Here is a 12399-nt window from a genome sequence, read left to right as displayed (position 1 = left end):
CTAGGCGACATTTCATACCCTGTATTTTTATTTTTTTTTACATTAAAACCCCGTTCAGTGGTCAGTGAAGAGACATCGCATATATGTTGCAATAGTCATTAAATAACAGTTAGAATGTAAAATGTAATGCAAGTAATCATTTCACTACTTTAACAACTGATCACAGAATTTGAAACAATATTCGTTTAGATTTAAATTAGTGTGGAAAAACAGTTACCGAAACATAATACTTTAAACACTGACTAATTATTCATGCATTAATCGCATTGTTTTGTCCTGTGTTATGAGGGGATTTTAAAAACAGGAACATGTTGTTTCAGACTTGAAGTGGTGACTCAATAAAAACCCACAAACCTTGAATTCTTAACAGAAAATCTGATTTTACGAGGCGGTCAGGGTGTAACGAAAGTCAGATTATATGTGTTTTTTTGCAGCTTGACCTATAGGAAATAAAAGTCAGGACATCTTGGCCTCTGCATCATCAGTCTTCCATTAGTCATAGATTTGGTTGATTGATCCCTGGCTCGTCCTGCGCACACGTTGTACTGTCCTCAGGCAAAACACTGAAGTCAAATGTATGTGTGCACAAAGAAAATGTGGTTTTGGACACGATTGTCTAAATGCAATGTGAATACAGCGTATAAGCACTAAAATTGGGCAAATAATCATTTCAGAAATAGGGAATATCCCTTTATAAGATACATAATTCAGCGCTCTTTTTGTTCTTACAAGGTGGTCACGCATGCAAATTTTGGCTGGAGTGAAATATATGAGACACAAGTAAATCAATTCAAATCAGAATTATAATAAAAAAAGACTTGCAACAATACTCTATCCCATCAACAAATAAACATACAGGCAAGGTGTTTTGGATCCTTCACTATCCATGATTGAGTGTAACACATTTTCCTAGCATCAAACAAAGAAGTTCTGAAAACTGTGAGGAAACAGCAGACGTGATGGCCGGGTATTCATGCACTGCTCCTCCTGAAACTGGAAATTTAGTGCATTTTAAACAGGAATAATATGACGGTCTATAAAAACATCAATATGAACATCAAAACCCATGAGGTTCGAGACACAAAATCCTCTGTCTTAAAAAAAGAATATTCCCAGTAAGTCAGAACTATACTTGAGACACATTCCTTTGACTGGAGAGAGAGAGAGAGAGAGAGAGGGAGAGAGACAGAAAAAAAACACCCACAAAAGTGGCATAAATTTGAATAATCATATCTGCCAGGGACTCACAGTTCACCTGTGACAAGCAAAGAAAAGTGATGCTGCAGAATGCTGTGTGTCATCCTCGTTGATCTTTGACTGCGTGTGAATGGAAATTACTCTGATAGTGAATGCCAAGCACAACAGGATTCAACCAATAATGTGCGCAGCCTGACAAATGACCAGGGGAACATTTGGAGTCTGTCACTCTCAAATTTAATCGTAGCCGTATTGCCCCAAATATCCCCAAAGGAAAACCTCCCAACATCAAAGACCAAGCCAACAACAAATATGTCCTCCCCAAATGAAAAATGACACAGCTTCTCCTCTACACACTCCCCTCTGTGAAGTTATATGGCTGCACAGCATTTCTGTAGTGGCCTTTTGTCTTGCCAGCTTCTGCCTGTATCCGAGTGCTACAGTCCATTTGTGTTATAAGTGGAAAAGAAAAAAAACACAATTAACATTTCTAGAGAGGGGAAAATATGATGAAAAGTTGTTGTGTTGTGGTAATGTTTTGCGTGCATCACATCTGCTATCAATCTGCTTGTCTCTTACACGTTGTTTTTTCCTGAAAACACAATGCACCGTAACGCCATTACATTCAGGAAATCTGCATAACTACTGACAGCGAGCCTAAAAAAATGTAAATTAGAATATCACACTTTTCTTGACACCAAACCCACTGTTTCTACAGACTCCAGTTTTAGACAAATTATAAACTGAAAGGAAACTAAACGTCAGCCATTCCCTGCTCATTTTTAAAGAAAGGTCCGCACAGTACGCTTTATGTACATGGCAGCCTGTTTGGATTGTTCTGATCGTTTTAGTGCAATCTTGCTCCACGAAAGGCAAATGTGATTCATTCAATTATGTTTACTGTCACAACAGGCTGCTAAATTCTTGATTAAATATTCACAATGTCTTTCATCCCTTTGTTGGGGATGATTAGCAAGATGGAGTGTTGTAAGACTGTCGAACGGCGTCATCCGTAGCGTTAAGAGAATTTCAAATAGGTCTGAGTAAAGAAAACCAAGTTTCCTCAACATTGTTTGTTGTGGAATTTTGTTTTATATACAGTTTCTGCTTTATTGCAATATATTACCTTGGGTTCATACTCTAGGGAAAACAATATAGAGCGAAAACAACAGAGCATAGGAAGAGTGCTTACGATGTAATTTAAATAAGCTTTGCCAGTTTGTGGATTATGGTTCTAAAGCCTCGAGTATGACATTTTGGCTGTTTCCATCTTGTTTGTGTTTTGAACTAGACGTGACTATATTTGGATGAGAGGGTGAAGGCGAGGCGCATAAAACAAATATTAATGTTAGTTAAATTATTATTATTATTATTTTTTTTATAAGACTTTGAGCTGTAGCTACCACTACATTAATGTATAGGTTAACACCACTACAGTTTATTTACACACTTTACCAGCCCGGTTGCTCAGGTAGCATCACCATAGCAAACACTAAGCTATCAGCTAATGCTAGCACTAGCTTGGTTAGCAAGCTGCATCTGTAATTCATGTTCATTGTGATATTCCTCAGGATGCTAGAGAGAAAAACAGGTTTACAATTAAATGCATGACAAAAAATGAGGAACCCTAACGTTTTACTGTGAAAAGGCAAAGATGAAAACACGTACAATACTTAAGTTAATTGCTATTAAATTGTACACACTGCCACTGATACACAGTGCTATGCTTCTTGTCCTGATGGACAGGTCGCAACTTTTCCATAACAAGGAAGGGACGTTCTAAAGCATATCCTGCTTTATTGCCTATTTTACTCTAAACTGGACCATAATTTACAAATTGAACATCGTGCTGCATTGCAGAAGCCTTGAAAATAGCAATTGAAGCCATCAAATTATTAATAAAGTGTTTACTAAGCTACTAAATTAAATGTGAAGTAGAATAATTTTCTCATAGTGTTCTATATTATCAGCTTTTTTTTTCTGCAAGGCTTAAGCCACCTACTTTTCAAACTCAGAGGCTACATCCACTTCTTCAATACAGTCTGAGACCCTACACGGCAAAACTGCAGTTCACAAAAGCCCAGCATGGATATATCAAAAAATGAAGGGCAACCTTTTTGTTCATAATATAATACTGCATGTTGAACAGGCATGTGTTCATGCCAACAATGTTGCAATCGACATGGGTATAATATATGCAAATCAAAGTGGTGTAACTGTATTTGTATAAAAGGAAAAGGCACAGTGTTCTGTGTGTCAGCATCACGGTGCTCGAGATGACAGTAAGATTTGTGGTTCCAAAAAAAGAGTTCATGCGAGAGGTGGAAGAGGGGAACAATGGAGGAAAAAAAGAGCGAGTCTGTGTCACAGTGACATCAGGCAATTTGGATTTTCGCTGTTCGGTCATTGAAGCTTGGATTATTTACAGTTAAATGCAGCCACTGCCCTGCACTGCATAGATGCTGACAACAGCAAGTTGAGGCAGCTGTATTCAGCATTGCCAATATCATCGAAAGAAAGTAGGTATTCGGTGCTCAAACATGACTAGATGATGTCATGCACTCATTTGCATATGAATAAAATTGCTGAACCGATCAAGAATAAATAGAGGCAGAGCTCAGCAGCAGGCCCTCTCTCATTTCTCCCACTGGCTCGCTCTGCCCCACAGTGATGAGCTGTAAGCCTGTGTGAGCTGCAGAGACAGAAGATCAGCTGTGCATGGGGAAGCATTGTTCATCAGACCTATTTGGCAGAGGAAAGCAAGTAGTGCAAATGCATGTGGATCAGGTTCAACATTTGGTACCAAATCTTTTGCCAAATGTTTACGAGCCAAGCGGCGCTTAATTTGTAAACCAGGAAGTCCCGGAGCAAGGAGAGGGTGCTGTTCCGGCAGGTCAGGGAAGTGGAAAAAGTCACGAAACGCATCAAAAGATCTGGAGCACATTGGACGGCGCTCCCTGTTAAAAATAAACAAAAGTAAACAAAACTGACGGCCACGGTGCTCACAAAAATCACTCAAAATCGTCCACAGCTGTTAACGGCTTACAGCTTTCTCTTTTGTTGACTATCCCTTCACTTCCCCGCTGTTCTCCCGATATCTATGCATTGCTACAATGGGGGGAAAAAACCCTATTGTAGAGTTTTCCCCCCATTGCTGCGATGCACATATATAGGAACAGCAGGGAGGTGAAGGGACAGTAAACAAGAAAGAAAACTGAAAGAAAGACAGAAGTGAGAGTTCTATTTACAACCACGAAAAGCAAGCACGGTAAGAAACCCAACATTAAGTGACATCTTTGTCTGTCTATCGATCTTCTCTGCTCCGTTTCAGTCCTATCACAGCTCTTCACACACTTCAGGTGCCACCGTGTGACCCCAGTGATTGACCTCTCACTCTCTTTTCACACACAAAAAAATGAAAGAAAAAGAAACAGAATGACAGAACCGATAACATTAAATACTGTGCAAAATGTGTTTACAGATTTTAATAGTCAAAATGAAAAATAGATGCCTGTCCCAACCTGGGAGGTCCTGGATCCTGTTGCAGCAGGATCACAAATTAAGCATTGAAGTCAACTGTTTTCCCTTGACAAGACAAAAAAAAAAGTAGCTACATTTGTTGCATGTGGCTTTCAAGGAATAATTTTACCCGAGGAGGGATCTAAAAAATGCCAAATCTAGTGACAAGCATGGTAAGATGGCAAAAGCAATTTCTTTTCATAATTACATTGTTATCTAACTAAGCTAAAACTATTAAACTCCAGCTGAGCCATTCATGCACTGTACACCATGTTCCTTGGACTCAGTATAAAATCATTTACATACTGAGTTGTCTCCTTTAATGTGTTGTATTATTGTGTTGCATTGTATTTTTGATATGCATTCAATCTAATGTTTTTTTTTAAACCCAGTCCTTATACAGCTCATTCAAGTTTGCAATGTGTGGATGACAAATACTTTACCTAAAATATTAATTGACAAACTTACATGTGATCTAAATAAATATACTGTGCATTTTGAGTTGTTTTAAACAGTGTTCCATTCAAACTGAATTGTACAGCTCAACTTGCTCTACAGTGCATCGTCGTGTAGGTTTGAGGTAGAGAGGCATCATACACAAACCTAAAAGCTATACCAGATTGCTGTAGCAAAGTTGTAAATAAGTATAAGGAATTTCCTCCATTCAAGATCTAAGGATTGTCTACTCGGTGTAGCCAAGACTGAAAGATCTCAGCCACTTACAAGAAAACGCTCCACAACCATTTGACAAAATGGCCAATTTTCTCAGATGACCGAATATCAAAGGCTAATGATCCTAGATCTTTCTGTAGACTACCTGTAAATGATCTTCAGATGCCAGGGGCTGGGAAACGTTATTTTGTGATACTAATTTTCACGGTTTAGCAAAAAAACAAAACAAAACAAAACAATAAATGACCACAGTTTGGCATACAGAAGACTACAGTTGTTGTTTAAAATGCACCAATTTGCTTGTGCTAACCAACAGCACCTTTAACACAATGATTATTAAAATAGAGTTCAGAAAAACTGAATATGACAGTTTCTCCATATAGTTTTCTTAAGGAAACAGGCGGCTGCACTCACGATGCCAAAACCAACACTGCCAGTACTGTAGATAGTTTGACATTGTTTATGTTACTTTGACACTTTGACACATGTAAGAGTCTGCCTTCATTCTGAGGTGCACAGAGATACCGGGCATTAAAGTTGGAAACTGTCTGATGGGGTGACGGACAATCACAATTCTATATAATTGTAGGATCGGCTCACTAATGTGGACAGCTAATGGGCAAACAAGATTCACTGGGGCTTTAACAAAAAGCACACCACATGTGACTTTAAAAACTCCCCCCTGAACATAATCAAAGAAGAGAGCACTGAACATGGCAAATGGTTTGAAGTGGTAATAAGCAAATGTGCATGGTATCGCTTGGATGTTGCTGTTAGTCATTGTGTAAAGGACAATGTGACTGCTGGTCTGCTAACACCTACAACAATCAGTTTAATGGCTGTTATGATACAATATTTTAATGGTGGAACGATCACCAGGAATCTGGCTCACATCTACAGACAGATATTATACATGAAAACTACGCTACGAGTTCTCTTTTCATCCTTTTCTATTAACAATAAACATAAATGCCACACTCAACACTCATGACAAAAAGAACAGGGATAATGGCACTGGCAGTAGACTATTACAGAGCAGACAGGAGAGTAGGAGAGACGTGTCATTACCGGATTGCGATTGGCATCCATCTGTTATTATTGATGTTCTGGTTTGTTGCTGCATTCAAAACACGACTGCCACCACAACCAAGTCTAGCAACGGGGCTTCCATCTTGAAGGAACACATGAAGGAACCGATCCCCAAAGTTCTGCTCTTGAGCTGAAAAGGTTAGAAAAGGTGATGAGTAAAGCAGCTCATTTTCCCGTATTACCACATTTAAGTCAGTCTCCTGTCAACGATCACACCTAAAAAAATGTAGCTCTGTGTATTAAAGTTCTACATTTAGAAGAGCTTTATATGTTTCAATTTAAATAATCCCTCCTGACCTTAAAGTGGCTTAGATGTAACTCTACACTGCTGCTGCCTTTGGGACGTGTGCATCTGTGAAAACCCATATTGATGACATGTCTTCACAACAATGAGAATGAATACAGAAAATGTAAGAGATAAAATGAGCATAATGTTAAGTAACTATGGTGACTGGGTGGTCAATGGACATGTATTTGCCTTTAACTTAAATATGCATATGTCTGACTTTTCATAATGATCTGTAAATTCAAATCCATCTGCCCAGCGAAGCAGCAAACAAAGGTTCTGTCTATATAGTACCAGCAGGAGCGAGTAAGACCAAGACAGTGTTGACCACAAGGTCATACTTGTTGTGATCAATATCCAGCTCATGAAAACCTGAGGGAAGATTCCCAAACACCCACAAATGCCATTTCGCAGCCAATAGGTTTTCCTCTATTCGGCAGAAGCTTACCAAGAACCTACTTCACATTGCTGTGAGCTCTACAATGAACACAGACACTTGTACAGTAAAGCGTCCTCTCTTCAGGATATATCCTAACAGCAATAATACAGACCTGATGAACTCTAAAATGCTTAAAAGACAGGTTCTGTCTGTTTGTAGATGGACCAAATACATACAAGTCACTGTTAAAAGTAACATGAAAAGACAATACACAGAGAGAAATCTAACTAAAAGGCAGGCACATATCCTCTGAGAAGGTTTCGTGTATAATTATCAATTCCCAATAAAGGACAGAAGAACTTTCCAGTGAATACTCCCACCTGCATGGGGAAATAAGAAAAGAACTGACTAGAGGACTGACTAAGGATGAATCCCTACTGCTCACTGCTGCAGAGTCTGTTTTTAGAAAGAAAAAAAAAACCTTTTTAAAAAAAAAAAAAAAAAGTAAATACGGGGCTCCTTGTCCCTCCCACCACCTGTGGAAAAAGAAATAATGGAGCACAAAGTACAGTTTGGACTTCAGTGTCAGAGGGACCTTGATACATCAACTGCGTCCTTTCACAATCCAGGCTATATGGAGCCATCTTTGTTCACCTGTGAATAATGATGATAACGGTACAATATATACATATATATATATATTTTTTTTCCCAATAGCTTTATGTGATGTTATAAGTTAGCAGAAGGTGGTGCAGTTTCCACTTGAAGAGATAAAGATCCACTTACATGAACCTTAAATCCGCAAGTTTCCAGTAGGTGTCTTGCATCTAATAAGGAAGGTGAAAGGTAGCAAGCAAGAGATTATCTTCCACAAAGGAGTATCCTTCCCCATGGCTCACTCGAGTAGATCTCATTCTGCCTGGCTTTGAGGACAATGGTCACCAGTTGTTCTTTGTCACAGCTTGGGTTCTCGTGGAATCATTGCTGGAGCCACTGCTGTGCAGCCAAGAATATTATTATTTTCTTTGTTGCAGAACAATCACATGACAAGAGGGATGATGGCAAATCCCTGCATCTCATTCCTACTTTGTTCTCTACAGCAGGAAAGGGCCTCTTAAAAATGGCTTTGCCACATGGAAGTTTATGTTGCGGGTTTCACTGTTCTCCAATCTCCTAGTGTTGATTACAAAACAGGAATACGACCTTGTGGTCAGAAATTGTTCCCGTAGTCTTGGGTGTGAGGCAGAGTGCCATTAGTAGCTACGTCACTTCTACTCTATTGTATCACTGCACTCAAGTACATTATGACAGTGGGGGTTTCTGAGACTCTTGCAAGTGAGACATTGCAGTGGGGGAGCAACGGGAAGCAGCAGAAGCATTAATCCTCCCACACAGGCTACTAGGGTCTTCAGTAGGGAGGTGGTGAGAGAGTGCACACCAGTCCCACTCTGCTGTCTAAAAAGACATGAGCAAAGGGAGGGCAACAAAAGGATGCAGCTCTTTGAGGGAAACCGAGATAGAGAGTCTGCCACTCTTGCCCCACTGTCAGGGAAGACATGGTTGCAGGGCAGAGGACTGAACTGTAATGTTGCTCTGTTAGAGACCCAGAATGTCTCAGTGTTTCCAACAAGGCACATGGGGCACATTCGGCGTCGGGGCCAGGGGACCTCCGAGCCCACAGGGAGATACTGAATAGGCCTAGCACCAGCAGCGTTGACCTCTTTGATTTCACAATGACGATGGTAATTGAAACAGGACCTTCAGAAACAGAGCTGATGTGGCTTTTTGGGCTCGGACTAAGACAGCGGTGTATGGGCTGCAGAGACAGTTTTAGCAATGTGTGCGTCCTCTCTCTTGAAGTAATAGCATGGGTGGAGGATTTAGACACCGGAGGAAAATGGCGCAAAAGCTGAGTGTGTTGTTTCAAGGCTGCAAGGCAACTGATATGAAAGCTCCGAACAATTCCTCCAGGGTAAGAAGGGCATCAAGAAAATCCCCATCTCTTTGTCAGAGGGAGGCTATGCTTAGCTTAATATGCTGCACTCTGATAATGCATTTTCTAAGCCGACTTGGAGGTCTTCCTTGTCATAAGACTCAACAGGGATGCACTCAATAGAGCCATATTACAGTCCTCTGTGTGAATGGACCACAGGAAGAATATCTTGTTCTGATAATCCACTGTTTTCTCAGTCTTGTTCTGCAGAAGGGTATGGCCTTAACCCCTGACAAATACCAGCTGCAGAGCCAAAGGAGACAGCAAAGGGACTATTCATTGGAATGAAAACATTTTCTCATGAAGGGTTTTCATCCTTTTTTGAAGAGGCATGAAATGAGTCATTCAGTAATTTTATTTCTGGTCCTTTACCTTGTTCCCAAGGGATCAAGTCTTCTCTGCTTTTCAATTGACTCATGCTGCCACCGTGCACTCTCATCTGGCTTATCCATATGACACTTAGTCGTACACATTTCTGACCCCTTGGCTCAATAAAGTAGACATCCAATAATGCTTTGTTTTTCCCCATTTATTTAACCAGGTAAATGTCACAAAGATTCCCAATTTAAAAGTAAGTACTAATGCTGGGCTATGCTTGCGGCATTACCAAACTCCATGATTACAAAGATATATCTTATGTTAAAGGCTTCTTGTCACGGGAAGATGGAAAAAAAAAACTCTTCCAGTGTTCATCTCTACTTAATGGTTTTAATTTCTCTACCTCCAAAGACTGTGGGCTGACTCCAGCATATTCAAAATGCAGTTGTGATTCAAATAAGAAAGAGAACATTTGAGCATATCACATTTTGCTGTCAGCTTTATAACGGATTATAAAATGTAACTTTTTGTTTGCTAAACCAGGAAAGGCCCCGCTCTGCAGCACATCACTGATGTGCATTTCATTTTAAGGTCATCAGGTCTGTTAGGTTATCTGGTAGAGGCCACTAGTTTTTCCATGTATTAAACCTGAAGCTGACAAAGCTGCTTTTAGTTTTAATGTTTCTGAAAGCGGTAGATGTACTCCAACTTTTACCAAAATTAAAATATTCCCTCTGGGCAAACAATGTGTGTGTGCGCTTGGATGTAAGTGGTTAAAAAAAAAGAACATACACTTTACTTTCCTGTATACCATTTACTCATACATGTGTGAAGGCTGCAATACAACTGGTGCTTACAAATGTAATTACCTCTTTGTATTCCTATTTGTATATCTCTTTCTTTGTATGTTTTTATTCAGTGAACGGCACTTTGCCATATTATATAACCATTTACAACCACAGCATTAAATCAGGGCATGTAGCAATTACTGATAATTCAGACAAACAAGCTTCTATATCTCAACCTTGACTTTCCTGTCCAAATAATTGCTTTTGTTTTAGGTGTGGTTAAGAGAGATTTTTATTTATTTTTTCTGTAAATGGAGAGTTTTGTCAAGAAATCCTAGAAATAAAACTGAAATATGCATCAAACGCTACGGTATGTTGAAAAACCATTATGACTGTCAGTTGCTGTTTTTAACAGTGCATACATTTCTGCCTAAGCAATGCATAAATCTAAAACTTGAAATGTAACTTGACGTAGTAAACAAGCAAAGATGCAGCGGGAATATAATTCTAAAGCAAGCAGCGAGTCTCCAAGTTGTTTGTGATGCTGGTAATGAAGTCACCTTGAAAAGTCTGGGAGACTGCCTGGCCAAAAATACTGTAAATTCTTCAGTGATGGCTGACAATTTCATAGAAATATTAAACTAACTATTAAACTGCAAGCAATACTTTAAGCACTGAGGGAAAAAAAAAGTTACATCTGGTATTTCATTGCACCTCTTAAAAATGTGTTAATGTACAAATGATCTCAAACAAGAAAAAAAATAACGAATCCATAAAACAATTAAGGTATGTTTTTGTGGGTAAATGAAAAGTGCATTCACAATTACGCACTGCGCTTAATCACGCACATTATTTCTAAAACACAGATTCAGTAGAGACCGTCTAGAGTTACTGAATGCGGCAACAAGGACAACAACAAAAACCACACAGATGTGACTTCCTACTACAACAATGAGCCTTTGTCTCCCCTCAAAGCAATTGTTTCTGCTTAGCGCCATAACTCATTTGTTGACAAATATTATTTACTATAGATGTCAATGTTGCCCCATCTTTTATTTTTCTATTTTTCTTCTGTAAGGATATTGTTCCGTGCTGTCCCCATGGCCCTGTTACTCTGCGCCAAACCTAACAGAGCGTTCGTCCTTTTGTCAGTGCCTGTCACCTGTTCTCTCTCTCCCTCTCTCTCTCTCTTTATCTCTCTCTCGTTCACCCCACCTCCTCGTATTTCTCTTCTCGAGCTGACAATTGAAGTCCAGGGGGGAAACTCACGGGTTTGCTTCAGGGAGAGGTGTAAAAAGGGGAGTGGAGAATAAGGAGCAGGTCTGGCGAAGAGATTCTCCGCATCTCAATGCATGTCTTTTGGTTTTCTTCTGATTAACTTTGTCTGTTTGATCTCTGGAGTTTTCTTTTCAGTTCCTATCCTCTGATGTGGAAAAGATGATGCACTATAAGCCAGGAAGCATTACTAGATAAAAGGCACTGTGCCCGCTATATATGCTTTCTGAACATTCATCTCTCTTCACGACACTCCACTTCCTGGCTTCCACAGTCTGCTGCAGTGAAATACTGTAAATATTATTGAGAGTAGGAGAACAGACTGATTTAATTAACCCAACTAACCTAAAATTATGACTATGTTTTCTAATTTACAGTAGTGTTCACATCTAATCTTGAGTGTAGTGAAAGCTGGTTTGGAATGACGATGACATCCGTTGACAGAGCAGTCAATTTTTCAGACTGATCTATAGCGTAAATCTGCGAAGGCTCAGACAGGCGATGACTTAAGATCCACACGGCGACATGCTTAGTGGCAGCGAATATATGATGCAGCGTATGACACAGTCGAGGCGAAACAAGTTTGCTAGTTTGACATCAAGCATCGAGTCACATCTGACAACTAAAAAGGTGATTTAATGTCATCTTCCCGTAGCTAGCTGTCCCTGGTGAGATATTTTTTAAAAAACAAATTTTCTGTGAAATAACTTTCTATTGCTTTTATTCCAGATTTTTCTTGCAATAATAATTTAAAAAAAAACCTACATTTTATTACAGAAATATACTGAAATGTCATTCTTTTTTATCTCCTCTGAAAAGCCACCATGTTTTTCCTTAGTTCTTGCATATGTCCTCAGCATACAAAGTGAAATAAAAAGTACTA

At 39.4% G+C, this 12399-nt stretch overlaps 1 protein-coding gene across 1 annotated transcript in view; it reads right to left on the bottom strand.

Annotated features, from left to right (window-relative positions):
• The window catches only part of eys (eyes shut homolog), a 154135-nt gene that overhangs the window by 34322 nt on the left and 107414 nt on the right, over positions 1–12399 (bottom strand). Inside the window, exon 39 of the mRNA XM_008278748.1 lies at positions 6457–6607. Within this exon, the coding sequence (XP_008276970.1) occupies positions 6457–6607 (151 nt within the window). The remainder of the gene's footprint in view (positions 1–6456; positions 6608–12399) is intronic.

The sequence above is a fragment of the Stegastes partitus genome, unplaced genomic scaffold (assembly GCF_000690725.1).
Source record: "Stegastes partitus isolate 25-593 unplaced genomic scaffold, Stegastes_partitus-1.0.2 Scaffold131, whole genome shotgun sequence".
Taxonomy (NCBI): Eukaryota; Metazoa; Chordata; class Actinopteri; family Pomacentridae; genus Stegastes; species Stegastes partitus.
This window is presented reverse-complemented; position numbering and strand designations above follow the sequence as displayed.